Source organism: Anomaloglossus baeobatrachus, chromosome 9 (assembly GCF_048569485.1).
Source record: "Anomaloglossus baeobatrachus isolate aAnoBae1 chromosome 9, aAnoBae1.hap1, whole genome shotgun sequence".
NCBI classification, from domain to species: domain Eukaryota; kingdom Metazoa; phylum Chordata; class Amphibia; order Anura; family Aromobatidae; genus Anomaloglossus; species Anomaloglossus baeobatrachus.
Window position 1 is genome coordinate 37,856,556 of NC_134361.1, and position 24,731 is coordinate 37,881,286.

At 47.2% G+C, this 24,731-nt stretch overlaps 1 protein-coding gene across 1 annotated transcript in view; it reads right to left on the minus strand.

Annotated features, from left to right (window-relative positions):
* Positions 1 to 24,731, minus strand: part of AXL (AXL receptor tyrosine kinase) — a 125,454-nt gene that overhangs the window by 47,532 nt on the left and 53,191 nt on the right. Inside the window, exons 5-6 of the mRNA XM_075323553.1 lie at positions 7,923 to 8,003; positions 4,353 to 4,468 (exon numbers count right to left, since the gene is read on the minus strand). Coding sequence (XP_075179668.1) covers positions 4,353 to 4,468; positions 7,923 to 8,003 — 197 coding nt within the window. The remainder of the gene's footprint in view (positions 1 to 4,352; positions 4,469 to 7,922; positions 8,004 to 24,731) is intronic.

Below are 24,731 nucleotides of genomic sequence, written 5' to 3' on the forward strand. Positions count from 1 at the left end.
CTCCCCTGAAATCACCATAAAATATCAGCATACCTTCTTTCTATACTTTGTAGACAAGCTGCTGTGGATGATTTTTAATTACCGTATATTCATATTTAAATTAAGTGAGATCATCAATGTAACGTAACCACTTAATTCCAAAAGCGTATTAGTTTCCAAATAGACACTCAACCATTACCAGATGACCATATTCTAGCAAGGTGGCTGCAATGTAATTCAGGAACAACCTTTGCTACCCATCACAAGTGCTTAGGAATCAGTAAGAACATCTTGTGATACTTTTTGGCACAAAAACACAGGCCGGTTTTGGGATTATAATTTAGGTTAGTCTTGGAGGTGTAGATAAGATACTAAGGGTTGGGGCTTTACATTTTCAAAAAAAAGTGCTTTGACCAGTGCTTCCAGGCTTTCGTGATTGAGGATCATGAATGGTGCTTCCCATAAGAGCTGTTTGCATCTGGACACCATGTGAAATATTTCAAACCAAGTCCTCCTCCAACCTCGGATCTTCATATAATAATGTAGTATAATACTCTACATAGTGTGAACACTCTAGAATGTGAGAACATAGTACGATACATTTTACGGAGATATAACTATACACATACAAGATATTATTATTACAATTTTTCAACATCTTCCTATCATATTTTGGAATTTGAGACACTATGGCTATTGACACAGTCTTCTTGACCACAAATCTAGTTTCCCTTTGACTTTGTTTCTACTAATGGAGAAGTAAATAATCACAGTCAGCAACTGATTCTTCCCCTTTCGATCTCTGTTTATAAACCATGGACAGGAAATATCATTCATGCAGCGGGAACCATTGAGCCGTCTATTCACATTTCATCCTTTCAAGAAGAGGGCAAAGTTCTATTTTATAAGATGTGACATGTCACCTATACCAACTATATGTGAACTGTAAATTCTTCCATAGGTCAAAGCTTTGTATAACGCTAGGATTGTACAAAACTATGGCTAAGGGTGCTTTTTGCGCCAGAAACGCGTCAACAGTGTTCAATTCCTTGTGTCTCCACGTTTTTTAAAGGGAGCCTGTCTCCAGTTTTGGGGCCTATAAGCTGCAGCCACCACCACTAGGCTCTCTTATATACAGCATTCTAAAATGCTGTATATAAGAGCCCAGGCAGCTGTGTAGAGCATTAAAAACACTTATTAAAACTCACCTAGAAGGTTGCTCCGGTGCACAACAGTCGGATGGGTGGCGCCGTTCCCTGAGACTGGCACCTCCTCTTTTGGCCATCTTGGTCTTCCTTCTTCTGAAGCAGGGGTGCATGGGACGTCCTACGTCATACACACTTGCCGGCACTGAGGTCCTGCGCAGGTGCACTTTGATCAAAGTATTGTAGTGCACCTGCGCGCGACCGGCGAGAGTGTATGACGTAAGACGCGTCCAGCACACATGCTTCAGAAGGAGGATGAAGATGGCCGCAAGAGGAGGCGCCTGCACCATAAAACGGAGATGCTCATGTGGCCCAACTCCACCACAGCGCAACCGTTAGGTGAGTATTTTAAAGTGATTTTTATGTTCTATACAGTGTCCTGGGCTCTTATATACAGCATTTTAGACTGCTGTATATAAGAGCCCACTGGTGATGGCCGCAGCATATAGGCTCCAAAACTGGTGACAGGTTCCCTTTAACTCTCATGTAATAATAAAGAAGAACAACATTTTTAATCCAGAAATTTGAATGTGCCAACAATTTGTTAATTTCATGATTACGTCTCCCTGGCGGACTTCAGCCTAAGCATTCCCAATATTTGATGATGACCTCTCATTGTGGAACATTAGACAGCTTTCTTCCTACTCACTTTTCCTCCCTTATGTGTAGTACATGAAAAAATGAAAAAATTATAGGATTTCAACAAGTTACCTTTACTCCGTTCATTTCTTAAAGGGCAGCCACCAGCATGTTGATACATCTTGTAGTAGTGGTATGGCGGTATGAGCGATTATCATGCAATAAAAATGAGACCTTTTTTGTAGAGATCCGATGTACCAGTCATGAGAAATCTAGTGTTGAAGCCATATACAAGATTCAGCTCGAAGTGCTCTGTGGGTGTGTCCAAATTTAAGGACCCGCCCCTTGTGCATTTCCAGCCAGTTTCTAAGCTAGATTTCTCATGACTGGCACATCGCATCTGTACAACAAAGGTGTCATTTTTATTGGGCAAAAAATGCCTAGAAAGCCATACTACTGCTTCCAGAGGTAAATGTGGGTTCCCTTAAAAAAAATGAACAGGGTATAGGGCATGATCTGAGTTCATAATACACTGCCTATTGCTCCTTCATCTCTATGGGTTGATCTGAGCGATCGTATGTCCAGGAATGTGAAGAAGAGTCTGAATGTTCAGCGACGTATCTAGAACAGTGTGTCTCTTGTGTTATATACGTTTGACAATGTCTTTTCAACTCCTTATGTCCCACCTGACAAAACATGCCAACCCCACCCATTAGATCCTTCACCCCCTCCCTCTACTCATCATAGAGGACATGTTAAAAGACAGGTCTCTCCAGAGGATTCTTTACATTCATTAGACACCATTGTTAAATGTGTGTAACCATTATCCCCTGCCGGACCGAGATAATCCCTCATCCATTACTAAAAACAGCACCACCCAAGGAATGTGGCAAAACAATTAGATCCTCTAATCTGGAAATTAACTTGTTAATTTAATTAGAGAGGAAATCTGTACAGCATGGATGGAGATAGTTCATTTAAGCTAGAGCTACAACACAACATTGGTCATATTGCAACATCGGATCTAAGGATCTCATTGCAACCTGTGACCTATCATGACAGAACCATGGCAAAAATTCCAATATTATAGATTTTTTGGTTGCAGGTCAAAAGTCAAACATAGACTTCAGCACTAGTCTTGTATGACCTGATTTTTAACATTCAAGTCTCAGCTCCAAAATTGTTGTAGTTTAGGAGGTTGCAGACAAAAGTCACACAAATGATACCGTGTTTTTCCAAAAGTAAGACACTGTCTTATATTTATTTTTGCCCTGAAAAAAGCACTAGGGCTTATTTTTGGGTAGGTCTTATTCTTGGGGAAACACGATTGGGGGTAAGTTAACCGCCAAAAAGCAGACCCCCCCTTCCTAGGAGACTCATACTTACCAAACCCTGGATGTCTGCGTGGCTCCCAGGTCCTTCTGCGATCTTTGGCAGTTGCTCCCATCAGGTAAGCTCCATGCTGCATCCGCTGCTTCTGGCGGACACACTCGCATACATCAGATCGCACAAATACATATCAGATCACACACATATCAGATCACACACATATCAGATCACACACACACACACACTCGCCACATCTGCCGATACCGATTGCTTCCGGCCGGCAGGGTAAGATGGGACGCAGTGTGGTGGAGCGCGATCTGATGTGTGTGAGTGTGCAATCTGATGTGTGTGCGTGTGTGATCTGATGTGTGTGGGTGTGTGATCTGATGTGTGTGCGTGTGTGATCTGATGTGTGTGGGTGTGTGATCTGATGTGTGTGGGTGTGTGATCTGATGTGTGATTGTGTGTGCGATCTGATGTGTGGGTGTGTGCGATCTGATTGTGTGCACGATCTTATTGTATGTGCGATCTGATTATGTGTGGTGTGCAATCTGATGTCTAATTGTGTGTGCGATCTGATGAGTGTGTGTGTGCAATCTGATTGTGTGTGCAATCTCATGTGTGAGTGTGTGTGCAATCTGATGTGCATGCGATTTGATTGTGTATGGCTGTGCGATCTGATTGTGTGCGCGATCTGATGTGTGTGCGCGCGTTCCACTGCAGATCCTCCCATTCAGGGTCTTCTCTCTTCTTTCTTTTGGGGGTGTCTGCTTTCTATAATGAAGTATCCTGCAGTATTCTTTAACTTTTTTAGCTCTATGGACACTTCATTATTCAACCGCGACTAGGGCTTATTTTTGGGGTAGGGCTTATATTTAAACCTTAATCTGAAAATGCTGAAAATTCCTGCTAGGGCTTAATTTTGGCGGGAGGTCTTATTTTTGAAAAAACACAGTAGTTTCACTGTGGATCACGAGTCCAAGGTCCAGCAAAGCCTTTGTCCTAGCCCTAACACACTGCAATGAATAATTGAATCAAGACTGGGGGGGAACCAGTTGCTTTTCCTTGAGCTATAACTTTCTATGACAGTCGTTGATAGATCGCCAGGAGCATATTGCAAAAATGGGGGTAATTGGGTTCTACTCTAATTACATTTTTGCACAGGGACCCATTTTCTTTAAAATATGTCCATAGGATTCATTTGTTAATATTATCTTTATGCTCTTGAAACAGAAGTGATTTTCAGGACCCTGTACCCACCTGCACTGTGCACACTTGCACCGGGTGAGCACCACTCTCTCCAGGCTGCCATGATATCTCCAGTTGGGTAGTACTCCGAGTCACCAATGTCAGCTCTTTTGGCTTCCTGGGTAGAACTACAATATATGGAGAAAAGGAAAAGTAAGATTATGAGAGTGCCCAGAGCCATGCTAATTATTTATCTGTGCTGTATAAACTATACCCCAGCTATCCTGGAACAGATGTCTGGCATCAAAGCAAATATTAATTTAATACAAACCATGGGCTTTTAGGAGAGATTATGATGAAGTGAATCACATTGGCTATGAAGTGGTTAAATTAAGCCCTCATTCCCCTTTTCATATCCTCCCTCAGATGCCAGTGAGGTTAGTGGGCACTGAGTCAGACCACGCTGGATCTAAACAAGTAAATCAGCCACATTCTTGCAGCAGGAATCTTCCGCAGAGATGTGTCACCAAGTTAAGAAGCAGGTGGGAATGATCAGTGTGAAACCAAATCTCACGGGTTCACAAAGGGGTCTTTCTATATACACTTTATTATATATGTTATCAGATATTCAAATGATGGCGCCATGTGCTGCACCCTACAGCATCTGGATATCGCACCTACCCTACAATATAGGATCTGCTCAGACAAAACCAGATGATGTAAGATTTGCCTCCGACTCTGCACTATACAAGATTTGAGCTTCATCAAATCTGTAGAGAACAAGATCCCCCTATATTATACAAGATATTATATTCCACCATTGTGCACAGGAGCGATCCTCTCGGTGGAGGGACGGCTGCTGATTGAGATAGTCTCAGAAATGTTCAGCTGGTTTATTTTGGCTTCATAAACCAGTTAAAAAAATGACAAACTTAAACCACGATGTTTCCGGCATAAAGAAACAAACAGAATATAAACAGTCCATATCCAGGAGCGGGATCTGCTCACTCAAGGATACGCTCTGTTGGAGGTCTGCACACCTCCACATACAGACAACTGAATCAATCCAGAGGTCTGCATTTCTCCTAATGGACCACGCCCTAGAGGAGAAATATTTGAAGAACCATCCCACCCATCTTTTTGACTGTTCACAAAAACCCAATCCTATTAAGGCACATTAACCCTCTCAACATTTAAGATGCTGGAGACTGTTTCTGGGTTTACATCACAGAGGCCATCAACTCCTGTGAAACATATCTCCCCTCCAGTATTTTATCAGTGACCATCTTACACCTTACTGGACCTTATGGGATCTGTTTTATAACATTGTCAATACATAACACCAGCGCAACTCCCCTCTTACGGTGCGCACAAAGGCTGCATTTTCGGTCCGAGTGCGACCTAATAAAACATCGGATTGCACGCAGACCAATGCATGCACTTGTCTGATTTTTATCTCGGACCGAGTCTGTCCGAGGAAAAAGTTGCAGCATGCACAATTTGCATCCATAAATCAGATTCAAGATCAAGGCCCCCTGGGAAAATTTGCAAAACAAGAATGCCGCGGAGACACCATCACATGTTTCTCAACGCTGGCAGGAAACTAGCCAGGTCTTTCACCGGGAAAGAACAACCACGGGAAGGGCAGCCTCCAGTCTGTGGATGGATACCATGTTTGGCATAGATGGTCTCCATGACTGGAGACTGCCCTTTCCATGGTTGTTCTTTCCCGGTGAAAGACCTGGTTAGTTTCCTGCCAGCGTTGAGAAACATGTGATGGTGTCTCCGCGGCATTCTTGTTTTGCATGAATTCCGTGGACTGACAGAATGGAGAAGATGGAAAAAACATTTTTCCGTCTTCTTGACATCCGAAAAATTGGATTACACTCCGATCATGCTCTGATCAAATTCTGATCAGAGTATGATTATCATAATTGGACCGATTTTCTGGGAAGAAAGAAAATACAGTCGTGTGACCCAAGCCTTATACTGTACAATGCAGAATATGATGTCCCCCACAATACCCAATACAAGATCTGAACCCCTTCCAGAATCCTCACTTACCACCCTTCTCATTTAAGACCATAGCTACAGGGGGTGCACAGGTAGCAGTTGCAATCAAGCTTTGGTGCTTGGAGGACTACCAAGAATCATTAAAACGGGCCCATTAAAAGTAAGAGCCATTTTACAGACTTTATATTGGGATCCAGGAGCCATAAGGCCAAGATTTATTCATGTATTCCATACTTGTACCAACTGTAAAACTGATAAAATAAGCTATATTCATTCACCAAGGGTCCACAGCTGCGTTTTTACACTCCTCTTGGCCTTCTGATATAAAAAATGTAGAACATGTGACCACTGCAGACAATCACTGGGCTCAGCAGTCTTGTACCAACTACGTCAGCATCACCCCTTAGCTGCAGTGGTCATGTGTTTAGTCAAAAAGACCAGGGGCAGCAGCAGAGAGGCAATGACAGTGCTGGACTGGCAGCAGAAGAATAAAGCTTTTTAGATTGTTTTTACAGTAAGCAAGTATATGGACTAATAACAAATTGGCACACTTATACAGATTTGAGCTTAAAGGTCCTTAACAAATGTCAAGGGAAAATGTGTAAGGATAAAACCTTAGTTTTTATTATTTAATTACTTCTCTCCATTGCAGAGATATTAGCTTGTAAAGTTTAGGTGATAATTTATGTTATAGTTCAACTGGGCAATTGCAGAGATTTGTCTCTGTGGGCGTGTACTTATTCCCCTGCATGAGGTTGACCAATCATAAGTAATCAGCATCATTCAGGGGAGAAAAGAACACGCCCTCCTACCTATTCTCACTGATCTCTGCAGCTACTGTGTAGAGGTATAGCAGAGCTGAGTTATGTAACATTACAAACACTTCCAAATCTTATCTCATGGCAGTCACTTTGGGGAAGAGTGAGAGCTGACAGCACTGTGAGATGAGATGTGGAAGTGTTTGTAATTATATCCAATCCCCCCCATTGGGTGTTGATCCGGAGCACTTCAACAAGTCAGGTGTTTTTTTATATCCATTTTCTGTTTGTAATGATACATAACTCAGCTATGTGTTATTCTATACAATACCTACAGATATCAATTGAGTAGAGTAGGGCGTGTTCTTCTTTCCCCCTGTGTGTTGCTGCCTGCTTATGATTGGCTAACCACAAGCAGTCAACCTCAAGCACACACCCAGAAATCTTTGATAACACCCAGCTGAACATTAACATAAATTATAACCCTAAACTTTAAAAGCTAATATCTCCGCAACGGAAAGGAGAAATTAAAAAATAAAAACTTTGTTGTACTCCAGTCTGCAGGCACTATTCCATCATGTAGTCAGTTTAACATGCTCAAACTGGTGATCGGTCCCCTTTAAGCCCGCTTAAAAGACTTTCTTGTTCGTCAGCTGTTCGCTGCCATATTTACATGGGTCAATGATCGAGAAGGATCGTTCCTACAAAACATTGTTCTGCTAATTATTGGCCCATGTAAAAAGGTTTTAGACATCTGTATAGGATCTGCTCTCCCCCCACACTATATAACCCCCTACCTAAACTGTACAATGCAGAGTCTGATCTCACCCCACACTATACAATTCGGCATCTGATCTTCTGTATGGTTTACCTTTAATAGCTGCGGTCCTGGATGTGGTAACACCTTTCCCATTATGAGCTTCACAGGAGAACAAAGAGGATTTATTAAGACCTGAGGGAAGAAAGGAAACAATAAGTGTTCTGTGCCATAACACCTTGACATACGGCACCAGCCGGCATCTGCTCGGAGGGTGTATAACAAATTACTGCACTACGTATGAGTCTACATCAAACTTGTCGGGTCTCGTGTACAGCCTGGAAGGTCAATGGGTAAGTCATCATCGGAGGGAGAAAATCATTCATAGGGATGGGTACAGAAGTATGGTCTGGAGTATGCTGCTGTCATCCAGCCATAACTCAAGTAGGAGGATAGCTAATGTAGAGATGTTCAGTATGTGGAATAGAAACCGGAGGACATTAGCGTCATGGTCAGGGGCCTTCAAACAAGAAACACTCTGGACATAATATATGACGCACATGTGAACGAGGTGCTGTGGAGTTCTGTGTTTGTAAGATTCATGTGTGACTGTAGAAGGCCCCGGCATCTCACGCTCTTGTGTCATAGTCATAGGGGTTCAGAAAGTTGTTGGGGAATGTTGTTTGGTATAAACCACACATGTCCTGTCCACGTGCCTGACATGGAGGAAATTAGGTGGTCAACAGGTTCATTTCTACCTATAACCAGAAGTGGGAGACTATGCGCTCAATCTTGAGAAAGCATTGGCCAATTTTACAGGTTGATTCCTCTATTTGACATGACATCTCTGATGCCCCATCTATGATGTTGAGAAGGTCCAGGAACCTTAGGGATCTCTTAGGGCACAGCCATTACGTTCCAACAACTACAACTGTATTTGGCACCAGTGTCCCTAGAAGAGGATGCTTTCCATGTGAACATGGTATGGCATGTTTTAACATCGGCAGGGGAAATTCCTTTTCCTCTGCCGATGGTACACAGGCTTTCCAAATTAGGGAATATATCTCATGTGCCACCACTCATGTTATATATTGTGCCACGTGTGATTGTTCTCTTATGTATGTAGGTCTAATCTCACGTGAACTCCGTGTGAGAACACGAGAACACGTGAGGGGCATCTTGTCGGCCAGAACAGTGGTGGATATGTCCACCCTAAAGACATTACCGTGACATATCGCCGTGCCTAACATGGAGAAGATACGGTGGTCACCAGTGAGCTTGTTTCCACTAGCTTTGAGTTAATATAGTGTGGTCCTCTGTCCCGGACTTTTTGGCCAGAAAGGAGTAGCTACCAAGAGCGTGGAGGCTTTGTCATGATCTGTATTGTATATTGCTTCACTTCACCTCTGGAGGCACTGCAGGGAAATTGGACACAGGTTTCTCCACAGATTAAAGTAGGAAGTGTTTAAAAAAAGACAACCCCTTTAAGGGTAAAATAAAGGAAAAACAATCTGATATCTCATAGATAAGTATAAAAAATATCATATTTGTGAAGTCTATGAGTGTGGTGCTCATTAATTACCAGTACAGAATGATCTATATAGAGCACTCAAGTGTTCAGGAAATCAATGGTAGTTACGATAGCAAACTTACTATACAATCATACCCCACTACTGCTATGGGACATTGGACAGAGAGTGTTTTATCCAGGTTGGTCCCATTCTCTTTGATATTTAGCTCCATAAAAACCTGCACTGGATAAAAGGACATGAATAGGGAAGAAAACCCCATGGTCTGCACAGGCTTTGCCCAGTTTGCGATTTGCTTTAGAGATTCCTTTCTTCTGTATAAAATACTGATAACAATCAATGGCGCCCCAAAGGAACTATCCAAATTGGGGGTTTTCCTCTCAGGCCGCCAATGTCATGGTAGTTATGAAGAAAACTTGGGACAGGGGCTCCTAAACTGGCCCTCGGGCTAGGGGGGCTCCAGCTATCCGTGATCTCAGAGATACCTCTGAAAGTGAGGATGTCTAAGCCGCCTTCATGGCCCTGCTACTGCCCAGCCCTGATCTTATACTCACTCCCCTCTGCTCCAGGAAAGAGCAGGGACAGGAGGGTGATTAAACACACAGAGATAGACAAACAGGGGAAACAAAACTCGATCTCACAGCATGATTACATAGAGGTATAAAACAAAAAGAGATAAGGAGTAAAATAAGAGCAGGGAGGACACTATAAGACAACGGGTAAGCTCCACAACAACTCCAAGCACAATGCAATTCAATCACCAGTAGGACTGGGACACAACAGCTCAGACCAGCACAGCAATAAACTATAGTCGGCATGGGTGGACAGATTTTACCATCTTAAAAAGGCAGTGAGCAAATGTGATAGGTTTCAAACAACATGGGATCCCAGAGGTAACCAGCAGGCTAGCAGAGGTTAACTCTTGCTAGCCTGGCCATGAATGACCCCACATCAGGTTGACGCCCAAGTCTACCTGCATAGTTCATAAGTACCAGAGAAACCATAGGGAGGAGGGTCAGAATTTGTAGTGTGAACAGCATCTCTGATGCCGCCATGACACTCGGCGAGTTTTGAGCAAAACGCCGTGTGACACCCAATTACTATTAAACAACCCACATGTATACCAGGATGGGGTCATTATGGGGACATGTATACCAGGATGGGGCCATTATGGGGACATGAGTACCAGAATGGGGTTATTACAGGGACATGTATACCAGGATGGGTTTATTATGGGGACATGTATACCAGGATGGGGCCATTAAGGAGACATGTATACCAGGATGGGGCCATTATGGGGACATGTATACCAGGATGGGGCCATTACAGGGACATGTATACCAGGATAGGGCCATTACGGGGACATTTATACCAGGATGGAGCCATCATTTTGAAATGTATACCAGGATGGGGCCATTGTGGGGACATGTATACCAGGATGGGGCCATTATGGGGACATGTATACCAGGATGGGGCCATTATGGGGACATGTATACCAGGATGGGGCCATTACTGGGACATGTATACCTGGATGGGGCCCTTACTGGGACATGTATACCAGGATGGAACCATTATTTTGACATGTATACCAGGATGGGGCCATTATGGGGACATGTATACCAGGGTGGGACCATTATGGGGACATGTATGCTAGGATGGGTCATTATGGGGACATGTATACCAGGATGGGGCCACTACTGGGACATGTATACCTGGATGGGGCCATTACTGGGACATGTATACCAGGAGGGAACCATTATTTTGACATGTATACCAGGATGGGGCCATTATGGGGAGATGTATATCAGGCAGGGGAGGGGGCAGGCTCAAACTTTGCACCAGGGCCCATCCGACTCTAGTTTTAATCAGAATGGGCCTATAGATAATAACTCGATCTGTGTGTATCTGCGTGGGGACGGCTGGCACAACCACCTACACTCCGCGTCGTGTGCTATGGATTATTATTATTTTTGGCACAGCTTTAATATATATGTTCTCCCTGAGGGAAGTCATTTTGCTTCCAAATCCAACTTGGGTAAATGCAGGCAAGTCTAAGCGCCCTGTGCAGCATGATCTAATAGGGGAAATGCTCCAAAACAAACCATTCATACGTCATAATCTGCATCTGCCCCCCCCCCCCACACAGGAGGGGGGTCTACAAGACCTGTGGAATGTGAAGACGCAAGAAAAGACCAGATTTACATGTGAATAGCAGCCGTCCTCACTGTTCTGTTCCTAAACCGCCGGCCAAGATTGAGGTTTCTGCCACCTTAGCAAATCTATTCCCTATTTATAGCCTGTGAGCCGAGGCTGATCTGGAAGAGATTAGTGATGAGCGAGTACTAAAAAGCTCGGGTGCTCGAAGCTCGGGCCGAGCCTCCCAAGATACTCGTGTACTCGGCCCGAGCAACGAGCCCAATGTTATCCTATGGGAGACCCGAGTATTTTTGTGAAATGACCTCCCGGCAGCATGGAGAAACCCTAAAAATGGCACAAAAGTCTCAGAAGAGTGCTCAAATGACATGGCAACAGCATGGGGAAGACCCCTTGAAGCATTTATCACTCAAAAGTCACAGCTGTGAACAATTTTGTCCGCGTTTTACGCCATTTTTACGGACTCACCAGAAAACCTTCCAAAATGACCCCAAAATGATTTTTCATGGCGGAAATGTTAAGGGCACATACCCAATAGTGAGATAGATCTGGTGTATGTTACTTTTTGAGATTAATACATGAAAGATTTTACGTGAAAACATTGTGTGGCACTCCGATGTCCCTGAGAAGAGACGTACATGAAGGCCTCTTGAGTCTAATGTGCCCATTTTGAGGAAGTGAGTCTTTGTAGTATTTTCCTTTGCCAGGGCAGTCCAAAATTGTGAGGTTCACCAATGCCCCTGCATACAGACGTGCATGAGGGCCTCAAAACATTAAGTGTCCATTGTCAGGAAGTGGGTGTATTATAGTATAGCCCTTAGGCAGGGCAGCCAAAAATTGGGAGGCTCCACATTGTCCCTGGATAGAGACGTGCATGATGGCCTTTAAACCTGAAGTGCCCATTGTAAGGAAGTGGGTCTATTTCAGTATAGCCCTTTGCCAGGGCAGCCAAAAATTGGGAGGCTCCACATTGTCCCTGGATAGAGCCGTGCATTATGGCCTGTAAACCTGAAGTGCCCATTGGAAGGAAGTGGGTCTATTTCAGTATAGCCCTTTGCCAGGGCAGCCAAAAATTGGGAGGCTCCACGTTGTCCCTGGGTAGAGACGTGCATGATGGCCTCAAAACATTAAGTGTCCATTTTAAGGAAGTGGGTGTATTTCAGTATAGCCCTTAGGCAGGGCAGCCAAAAATTGGGAGGCTCCACATTGTCCCTGGGTAGAGACGTGCATGAGGGCCTCAAAACATTAAGTGTCCATTTTAAGGAAGTGGGTGTATTTCAGTATAGCCCTTTGCCAGGGCAGCCAAAAATTGGGAGGCTCCACATTGTCCCTGGGTAGAGACGTGCATGATGGCCTCAAAACATTAAGTGTCCATTTTAAGGAAGTGGGTGTATTTCAGTATAGCCCTTAGGCAGGGCAGCCAAAAATTGGGAGGCTCCACATTGTCCCTGGGTAGAGACGTGCATGAGGGCCTCAAAACATTAAGTGTCCATTTTAAGGAAGTGGGTGTATTTCAGTATAGCCCTTAGGCAGGGCAGCCAAAAATTGGGAGGCTCCACATTGTCCCTGGGTAGAGACGTGCATGAGGGCCTCAAAACATTAAGTGTCCATTTTAAGGAAGTGGGTGTATTTCAGTATAGCCCTTAGGCAGGGCAGCCAAAAATTGGGAGGCTCCACATTGTCCCTGGGTAGAGACGTGCATGAGGGCCTCAAAACATTAAGTGTCCATTTTAAGGAAGTGGGTGTATTTCAGTATAGCCCTTAGGCAGGGCAGCCAAAAATTGGGAGGCTCCACGTTGTCCCTGGGTAGAGACGTGCATGAGGGCCTCAAAACATTGTTCCCATTGCAAAGGAGCGGGTCTCCTGTCGTTGTAATGTCCATTCTGCAAAGAATGGGCGAAAAAATTTACCACTGGGGGTATACCTGAAACAAAGACCTAACTATTGTAACGGTCATCATGATGGCGCATGAGGAGAAGGAGGAGCAGTCCAGCGATTATCCAAAGTCGAGAAGTGTACCCATGGGTGAGTGGAGGTACATGGCAAACTTTAAATTCCGCTCTCATTTGCTGGTGGTGTGGTGAAGTCTGGCCCAATCCAACCCTTGTTCATCTTTATCAGAGTCAGCCTGTCAGCATTTTCAGTTGACAGGCGGGTGCGTTTATCTGTAATGATTCCACCTGCGGCACTAAAAACACGCTCTGACAAAACGCTAGCAGCAGGGCAGGCCAGGACTTCCAAGGCGTAGAGAGCCAATTCATGCCACGTGTCCAGCTTGGATACCCAATAATTGTAAGGCACAGAGGAATGTCGGAGTACAGTTGTTCGATCTGCAAGGTACTCCTTCAGCATCTGGGCAAACTTAGGATTTCTTGTGGCACTACCCCGCACCTCAGGGGCTGTGGTACGTGAGGGGCTGAGAAAACTGTCCCACATCTTAAAGACTGTTCCCCTACCTCTGGCGGATTGGACTTGTGCCTCTCTCGGCTGTACGCCTCAGTTGTCCACTGATTCCTGACCTATGCCGCTAGCGTTTTGTGAGGGGAATGCTTTGCCTACTTCCGTGAGTATGGCCTTCCGAAACTGCTGCATTTTGGTTGACCTCTCCTCCACGGGAATAAGAGACAAAAAGTTCTCCTTGTAGCGTGGGTCTAACAGTGTTACCAACCAGTAATGATTGTCGGCCAAGATGTTCTTAACGCGAGGGTCACGAGACAGGCAGCTTACCATAAAGTCAGCCATGTGCGCCAGACTCTTAACAGCCAGGACTTCAGTAGCCTGACCAACAAGATGACTGAACATGCTGTCCTCCTCCTCCTCCTCCTCCTCCTCCTCCTCCTCATCTACCCTGTCCTCTGGCCAGCCACGCTGAATCGAGGATATGACTGGTGTGCATGTCATATCCTCAATTTGGCCGGAGAGTTGCTCCATGTCTTCATCCTCCTCCTCGTCATAGTCCTCCACTGCACGTTGTGATGAGACGAGGCTGGGCTGTGTGTTATCACCCACACCCACTACTGTTTCTTGCTGCAACTCATCGCGCTCCGCCTGCAATGCATCATGTTTGTTTTTCAGCAGGGACCGTTTTAGAAGGCAGAGTAGCGGTATGGTGACGCTAATAATGGCGTCATCACCACTCACCATCTTGGTGGAGTCCTCAAAGTTTTGGAGGATGGTACATAGGTCTGACATCCATCTCCACTCCTCAGGTGTTATGTGTGGAGTTTGACCCATTTCCCGACGGCTTAGGTGATGCAGGTACTCAACAACTGCCCTCTTCTGCTCACATATCCTGACCAACATGTGCAGAGTTGAATTCCAACGCGTGGGGACATCACACACCAGTCTGTGAGCCGGAAGATGCAAACGGCGCTGAAAGCCGGCAAGGCCGGCTGAAGCAGTAGGTGACTTTCGAAAATGTGCAGACAGGCGGCGAACTTTTACCAGCAGATCAGACAGCTCTGGGTATGACTTTATAAACCGCTGAACCACGAGGTTGAGCACATGGGCCACGCATGGAACATGTGTCAGCTGGCCTCGCCTCAAAGCCGCCACCAGGTTCCGGCCATTGTCACAAACGACCTTTCCTGGCTTTAGGTTCAGAGGTGTGAGCCAGTGATCTGCCTGCTGTTTCAGAGCTGTCCACAGCTCTTCTGCATTGTGGGGTTTGTCACCTATGCAGATTAGCTTCAGCACAGCCTGTTGCCGCTTCGCCGAGGCAGTGCTGCAGTGCTTCCAGCTTGTGACTGGTGTGGAGGGCACAGTGGATGAGGATGCGCAGGAGGAGGAGGAGGCTGAAGAGCATGACATTCCGGAGCTGTAGAGTGTGGGTGAAACACTGACTGAGGTAGGGCCTGCAAACCTTGGTGTGGGAAGGACGTGTTCCGTCCCTCGCTCAGACTGGGTCCCAGCTTCCACAATATTAACCCAGTGTGCCGTCAACGAGATGTAGCGGCCTTGCCCACAAGCACTTGTCCACGTGTCTGTGGTTAGGTGGACCTTGGGTGAAACAGCGTTGTTCAGGGCACGTGTGATGTTTTGTGACACGTGGTTATGCAACGCGGGGACGGCACACCGGGAGAAATAGTGGCGGCTGGGGACCGAGTAACGTGGGACAGCTGCCGCCATCAGGTCACGGAATGCTTCTGTCTCCACCAGCCTAAAAGGCAACATTTCCAGCGCAAGCAGTCGCGAAATGTTAGCATTTAGAACTGTGGCATGTGGGGTGTTGGCAGTGTATTTGCGCCTGCGTTCAAAGGTTTGCTGAATGGATAACTGAACGCTGCGCTGGGACAAGGACGTGCTTGATGATGGTGTTCTTTCTGCGTAGGCAACTGCAGGTGCAGGAGTGGAGGAGGCTTGTTCGCAGGCAGCATGGACAGAGGATTGGCTCGCATGCACAACCAGCGAAGACGTAGCAGTGACATCAGCAAGCACTGCTCCTCGACTCTGTTGTACTTCCCACAAAGTCGGGTGCTTGGCTGACATGTGCCTGATCATGCTGGTGGTGGTCAGGCTGCTAGTTTTGGTACCCCTGCTGATGCTGGCACGGCAGGTGTTGCAAATGGCCTTTTTTGAATCATCTGGATCCAACTTAAAAAACTGCCAGACTCGTGAAGACCTAACATTTGTACAGGCACCTTGTGTCGTCGTGTTGTTCCGGGGAACGGTTGCCTGACTTCTGCCTGGGGCCACCACCCTGCTTCTTACTGCCTGTTGTGATGCTACGCCTCCCTCCCCCTGTGCACTGCTGTCCTCGCTCTGCATATCCTCCTGCCAGGTTGGGTCAGTTACTGGATCATCCACCACGTCGTCTTCCTCTTCCGCACCCTGCTCCTCCTCCTGACTTGCTGACAATTGTGTCTCATCATCGTCCACCACTTGTTGAGACACGTTGCCAACTTCGTGAGAACGTGGCTGCTCAAATATTTGGCCATCTGTACAGACGATCTCCTCATGACCCACTTCAATATGAGCTGGCGAGAGGCCAGAATGTGTGAATGGAAACGTGAACAGCTCTTCCGAGTGTCCAAGTGTGGGATCATTAATGTCCGAGGAGGACGTGTACTCAGCCTGGTGGTAGGAAGGAGGATCAGGTTCAGAAATGTGCGGTGCAGTATCACGGCTACTGACACTTGACCGTGTGGAAGACAGAGTGTTTGTGGTGGTGCCAATCTGACTGGAAGCATTATCCGCTATCCAACTAACAACCTGTTGACACTGGTCTTGGTTCAAGAGCGGTGTACTGCTGCGGTCCCCAAGAATTTGGGACAGGACGTGCGAGCGACTAGATGTGGCCCTTTGTTGTGGCGAAATTAGAGCTTGCCCACGACCTCGGCCTCTGCCTGCACCACCATCACGTCCACTTCCTTGTTCCTTGCCAATGCCCTTGCGCATTTTGCAATGCTGTGCACTGCTGACGTGTATATTCACTACTTGTGCGTTATATCAAAGTTTCTGGAAATTGCACACAAGTGCACCTGTACGCTGCCACCGACAGGCACACACGTGCGGTTTTTAAATGCAAGCACGGACGCACTAAGAACCTAACACAGGTTTTAGGAGCAAAAATTAAGAACTCTGACACTATCAGCCACTGCTGACTGACGTGTATTATACACTACACTTGTGCGTTATATAATAGTTTGGTAAAAACGCACACCAGTGCACCTGTACGCTGCCACCAACAGGCACACACGTGCGGTTTTAAAAACCAAGCACGGACGCAATAATAACCTAACACAGGTTTTAGGAGCAAAAATTAAGAACTCTGACACTATCAGCCACTGCTGACTGACGTGTATTATACACTACACTTGTGCGTTATATAATAGTTTGGTAAAAACGCACACCAGTGCACCTGTACGCTGCCACCAACAGGCACACACGTGCGGTTTTAAAAACCAAGCACGGACGCAATAATAACCTAACACAGGTTTTAGGAGCAAAAATTAAGAACTCTGACACTATCAGCCACTGCTGACTGACGTGTATTATACACTACACTTGTGCGTTATATAATAGTTTGGTAAAAACGCACACCAGTGCACCTGTACGCTGCCACCAACAGGCACACACGTGCGGTTTTAAAAACCAAGCACGGACGCAATAATAACCTAACACAGGTTTTAGGAGCAAAAATTAAGAACTCTGACACTATCAGCCACTGCTGACTGACGTGTATTATACACTACACTTGTGCGTTATATAATAGTTTGGTAAAAACGCACACCAGTGCACCTGTACGCTGCCACCAACAGGCACACACGTGCGGTTTTAAAAACCAAGCACGGACGCAATAATAACCTAACAGGTTTTTTTGGGGAGCGACAATTACAGTACAGACAAGTCAGACACTATCTGGACTGTTTTACACTGTGTACACCAGCCCCAGATATGAAGGCTGGTATACGGTCACCACTACCCTGCCTGCCTGCCTGCCTGTATACTGCTACAATAGTCCTGACAAGGACTCTTTTGGTCACTAGCCTGTATTCAGACCTGGCTATACCCTGCCTGTATATAGCAACAATAGTCCTGAGAAGGACTCTGCTACTGTACGCCGACCTGGCTATACCCTGCCTGCCTGTATACAACTAGAATAGTCCTGAGAAGGACTTTTGGTCACACTGTTTGCAGCCCTGCAACTGAAAAAGCTATAAAGGGCCGCAAAGCTTTCCCTGAATCAGCGACACTCTCCCTACACTCACTGTCAGAATAGCTGTGAGCAGAGCACAGCGCGCCGGCCTATATAAAGGCTCGGTGACGCTGTGCAGGCCGGCCAATCACTGCAATTCCACAACTAACAGGGCTGTGGCATTGCAGTGGTCTGCCAGCCAATCCCTGCATGAGGGCTGGCTCTCAAAAGAGCGCCAACATGCAGAAATGAAGACCACGAGTAAAGCACGAGTATCGCGAGATTACTCGGTCCCCGCCGAGCAGCCCGAGTACAGTGATACTCGTGCGAGTACCGAGTAGTGACAAGCATGCTCGCTCATCACTAGAAGAGATGAGTATCTACTCTATAATACCCCATGTAAATTGTATTATTTCTACAGGTATTTCTAGTTCGATGGACATAAACTTTCATTATTGTATTATGATATAGACAGTAGAGCTAATCAGTACTCTAGACCACCAGGGATAGAGACACTGACCCCAAACACTACCCTAGACCACCAGGATTACAGACACTAACACTAAACATTGCCCTAGACCACCAGGGATATAGACACTGCCCCCAAACATTGCCCTAGACCACCAGGATTATAGACACTAACCCTAAACATTTCCCTAGACCACCAGGGATATAGACACTAAACTTAAACATTGCTCTAGACCACTAGGGATATAGACATTAACCCTTAACATTGCTCTAGACCACCAGGGATATAGACAATAACCCTAAACATTGCCCTAGACCACCAGGGATATAGACACTAACCCCAAACATTGCCCTAGACCACCAGGGATATAGACACTAACCCCAAACATTGCCCTAGACCACCAGGGATATAGACACTGCCCCCAAACATTGCCCTAGACCACCAGGGATATAGACAATAACCCTAAACATTGCCCTAGACCACCAGGGATATAGACACTAACCCCAAACATTGCCCTAGACCACCAGGGATATAGACACTAACCCCAAACATTGCCCTAGACCACCAGGGATATAGACACTAACCCCAAACATTGCCCTAGACCACCAGGGATATAGACACTAACCCCAAACATTGCCGTAGACCACCACGGATATAGATACTATCCCCAATCACTGCCCATCACCACCAGTGATATAGATAGTAACACCTTAACTGCCCTAGACCACCGGGGATATAGACAATAACCCTAAACATTGCCCTAGACCACCAGGGATATAGACATTAACCCCAAACATTGCCCTAGACCACCAGGGATATAGACACTAACCCCAAACTTTGCCCTAGACCACCAAGGATACAGACACTGCCCCCAAACATTGCCCTAGACCACCAGGGATATAGACAATAACCCTAAACATTGCCCTAGACCACCAGGGATATAGACACTAACCCCAAACATTGCCCTAGACCACCAAAGATATAGACAATAACCCTAAACATTGCCCTAGACCACCAGGGATATAGACACTAACCATATTACTGCTAGACCACCAAGGATATAGACACTAACTCCAATTTTTGAACTACACCACCAAGAATATAGATACTATCCAAAATCACTGCCAATCACCACCAGTTATATAGATAGTAATCCTATTGTCCTATAGTGTCCTAGACCACCAAGGATATAGACAGTAGCCCTAATCATTACTCTAGACCACCAGAAATGTAGACATTAACCCTAATCAGTACCCTAGACCATCAGGGATATAGATACTTAACTGCCCCAGACTACCACTAAAGACTTTTACACGAGTTCTTGCCCTAGACTACCAATGTTATAGACACTAATGCTAGCCATTGCCCTACACCAGAAGTGATGTATATAGTAACTTCTGTACTGCCCTAGACCACCAGGGATGTAGACAATAACCTAACCATACAAATGACATAGCTGTCGTCTGACAATTTCTTGCAGGCAGCTCTGTCTTCTGACGCTCCCATATACAGGAGCGTACATTTGTTTTAGCACAGGTCACTGATAGACATATTGTAGGTAATTGCATTATTTGAGCGCAGAAAATTGAGGGTTAACGTAATTTATTTTCGCGCTTTAATAACAATCGTCTGTGTGTAAATTTAGCTGGAAGGAAATGCTTTTAATAAGCGCTGTGTGCCCAGAGAGCGTGAGATGGAGAATACCACAGAGAGAGGAATGTGTGAGAGACAATGAGCGAGGGGCATGAAGGGGGAGCGCAGGGATGAGAGAGGATGAGGGGAAACATGGAGGCCGCAGCCCTCACAGCACCTGTACTGGACACTAGAAACTGCCTAAAAGCTCCTGGGGGCAATGTGGTCAGAAATCTGTCCTCATCTGGGCACCAGCTCCCCTGTCCTCTGCCAGATGTGCCGCGAAGGGACTGCGTCATCTGGAATTGATCAGACCTCGGTTTACAGCCTCCACCCTCTCCAGACAGAGGAATAGAGACAACAACACAGCTGCCTTGTGGTCAACCCAATGACGTCTTATACGGAGGAGAACTCTCGGCATCACCGAACCGAACTGTTATATAATACCGCCGCAGCGTGTGATTGACGGAGGGTCTGATAACACATTGGCTATATTAACTTTAGATGGACTCCACCCTGGGATAATGAACGCCGTCACCGGGGTTTGGGGGGGATGTGTTACATAACTCTTTTCAGAACCATCTGTAAGAAACAAAATCTAAAGGATAATTTAGAAATGTATGATTGTGGGGCCCAAAATCCACAAAATGTGAGTGAAGTGGTACTGAGCATGTGCAGCTGATTCTTTCCGTGAGGTAAAACATTTTTAAAAACCAGGCAAGGAAATGTTTTACCTCACAGAAGGAATCATCTATGATCCCATGCTGTAACGTCTTTATATTCTTTTGTGTCCTCCCCAGCCTAGGAGCTGTGGTATGATCAGACCATGTCCCTGTACTGTCAGACACGGCCATTACACAGTACACAGCAGGGACACCTATATAAGATTATCTCAGCACAGGAACATTTTTTTTAAATCACATACAATTATGGAAACTGTTATTATTCCAAGATCTATTCATTAAAAAAAAAAAAATTAAATTATCTTTGTTCATGGGAGAACCTCTTTAAGGCTTTGATCTATGATGCACATGGCTCTCTCTTGTTACTCAAACCATGGACTGCAACCAAAATCCAATTTCATGGCATGGGTACTCTATACTGTAATAATGTAAATGTAATCACTTAATGGAAGCCCCTGAGAAATGTCAAACCTCTCAAAAATCAGAAAAAAGGGATCTGATCCTGTACAACCCCTTAAAACTAAAGCTAATGAAAGTTTTTGGTCCGGTTCCCGTTGAAGGTTCCTCAGAAATATCAGTTCTATCTTTTAGAAACCTCAGATGATGAAACGTTTCTTGTCCGAGGTTATGTGTTTTTGAGAATCTCTTCAGTTCTTAACCCTTATATTGGCTTCTGGTCTACATTTGGTTTCTCAGTCTCTGGTCTTTGCCAATTCGGCAGAATTTTTGCTTCCCTCAGACTTTCAAGACAGATGTCAGTGGAAATAGTGAATTTCCCCTTCAAAACAGACAAATGCATGAGTTCTAAGAATAGGCTCATAATGGAAAAGTCCCTGGAACGCAGCGACCAAATGGAGGGAATTAATAGAGAACCGATGAGCACTGACTCCTTCTCAGCCTGAAGAGCCTAATTATTAACATCTCTCGCGGACAAGTCCTCATCCCTCTGTGGTGCCCCAAGAGGGTATGATTTAAGAATCTCATTATGAGATAACCTTAGCACATTACCGTCTGTCAATTCTGTCAACTAGTGTCACGCTAGATACGGGGAAGGACCACGCGTACAGTGACAGGGAAGGGAAACCCTGTGTCTAAGGAAGGGGGAGATGGTGACCTCTGACCAACCCTACTGCTTGTCCCTGGGGTCCCTCACCACCCTAGATAGGTTCTGCACCTATGCAGCAAGAAGGACACCTGACCCTAACTGACCATAGAACTGGGCCCTAATCCTCATCCCTCTGTGGTGCCCCAAGAGGGCATGATTTAAGAATCTCATTATGAGATAACCTCAGACCGTTACCGTCTGTCAATTCTGTCAACTAGTGTCACACTAGGTATGGGAAAGGACCACGGTGACAGGGAAGGGAAACCCTGTGTCTAAGGAAGGGAGAGCTGGTGACCTCTGCCCAACCCTACTGCTGGTCTTTGGGGTCCCCCACCACCCTAGATAGGTTCTGCTCTTATGCAGCAAGCAGGATACCTGACCCTAGCTATCCCTAGTACTGGGCCCTAGTCTTCATCCCTCTGTGGTGCCCCAAGAGGGTATGATTTAAGAATCTCATTACGAGATAACCTTAGTACGTTACCGTCTGTAAATTCTGTCAACTAGTGTCATGCTAGGTAGCGGGAAGGACCATGCGTACGGTGACAGGTAAGGGAAACCCTGTGTCTAGGGAAGGGAGAGATGGTGACCCCTGACCAAACCTTCCGCAGGCCCCTGACTCCCCTGATCACCCTCACCCTACATAGGTTTAGAACCTATGCGCCAAGCAGGATACCTGACCCTAAATGACCTTAGAACTGGGTCCTAGGTAGGGAACGGATGGGATGAGCGCTTATGTGTCGCCCTGGGCAAGCCAGGGGACACAGGTCACAACACCACCACACCCCACACTCCAGGTAGGCACATCTGCTAACCAGAAATCCTTGTTGCCTTCCTCCAGGAGTCTGATGATGCACACCAGGGGGTGGGCCAGGCGGTTGGCTCCGCCCACCGAGGAGCTCACAACTCTGGAGGCGGGAAAACCAGGCAGTTAGCCCCGGGCAGGGGAAGAGTGAAGTCCAGTGAAGGGCTAGAGTAAACAACCAAGAAGTGAAAGTGGAGGAAAGAAAAGGAGTAAAGGAGGAAAGCAAGAAGTGGTGACAGAGCAGAGAGTGTGCAAGCCTGAGAGCCCAGCTTTGTGTAGGGCTAGAACAGCAAGGTCAGCGACGGCGGTGACTGTTCGGAGGGGGACCGTTTGGAAGTTCCTGGAAGGACCCCGTTGGCTGTGTGCCCGGTGGTCTGGAGCAGTGTTCCGAAGGACAGTCAGCACCAGGGCAGGGGCCTCTCGGACCCCGGCAAGGCTAGGAGTCGCCAAATTTGCCGAATCCGTCAGTGAAGGGGACGTAGATCCCCCAGCAACCAAGTCCCGATTGACGGCAACAGCCCGACCATTACAGGGGAGACACCGCCACCGCCAGGGCACCAGTTTCCCCAGGGCCAGCGCCTGCGGGCAAAGTGTAGAGCTCCTCCGGCCCAGATTGCAGTCGGGGAGCGGGTAACCGGAGGGAATCCACCGCTACCATCAGTCAACACAGGTGCAAGGAAGAGAGACATCACCGTCACCTACCGGGAGTGCAGGTGCAGCCGTCTGTGGGACCGTCCTACCAGCCGTTTGGTTTACCGTACAAACTGTGTCCAAGTCTCAGGCTGAGTGAGTACCACAGTGCCGCAAGGCACAGCGCTGTCCCCGCGTCCCTGCGCCCTCCAGGCCCTACACTTTACATCTCTTCACTGGGTCCCGGGATCACCAACCCCTACCCACGGAGGGGCAACACAACACCTGGCTGCTCCGCATCACCATCCCCGGGACCCCCACACTGAGCAGCGGTGGTACAATCACCACAACCGTGGGTGGCGTCACGAACTATAACCATCCCCTCACCCAACAAACACCCCCCTTTCACTCACGGGCGAGGAGTGTCGCTCGAGAAACCCCGGGATCCGGCCTACAGCTCGAGCCACCAGGAGCAGCTGCCGGACCCGAACAGAAGGGGTGAGCGCGGTGTGCTGACACCCTCCTCCCCGCCCGCGACAACTTGGCGTCACGAACAGGATCTTACCGCTCTGCCGTCTGGTAGAGGTGCGCCTTGTTACCGCCGGAGGTATCCGGCAGAAAAATTTCAGAAACCGCCATCTTTGGCGCGAAAAGTTCCCGCTCGAGCGTCTTCTCGAGCAGTAGAGGCGCGAAGGCCAAAACCCCGCCCCGAGAGAGGAGGGGCCGGAAAGAGCTAAGGGGGACGCGATGGCGGCTGGACGCATGTAAGTGTGGCGGTGCAAGCCAACACCCTGAGGCCCCCGGTCTGCCGACCCTAACGAACAATGTCCGCCCCACCTAGCTCTGCAGAGACTACCGAGCGGGTGTCGGGAACGGCGGCCTGGCTGAGGGCCCGGGCGGCGGGGATCTGCCGTCATTACCAAAGTCGGATCGACGGGCTGATGGAGCAGCGGGCCGCGGAGGTGGAGGCCCTAGTTGCGGTGGCGTGAGTGTATGGAGTGGAGGCTGTGATGGAGGAGCGGGAGAATGACCCACGCCCCTGTGTCCACGAGGGACCGGCCGCTGCGGCTGAGGGACCCGGTCTGCCCCTGGCTCCTGTGTTACCTCCGTCCTACTCGCTCGCGCGCTGCACCGAGACTGGCCTGTCGGGCGTGCATCCCTCTGTGACTGCGGCGGGGGCAGAAGATAGCGACTCCGGGCCTGACACTGAGCCCGTGTCGGAGGAGGAAGAGGGGGTCGCTGCCCTGCCTGGCCTGGAGGCCACTTATGTTCCCCGAGCCGG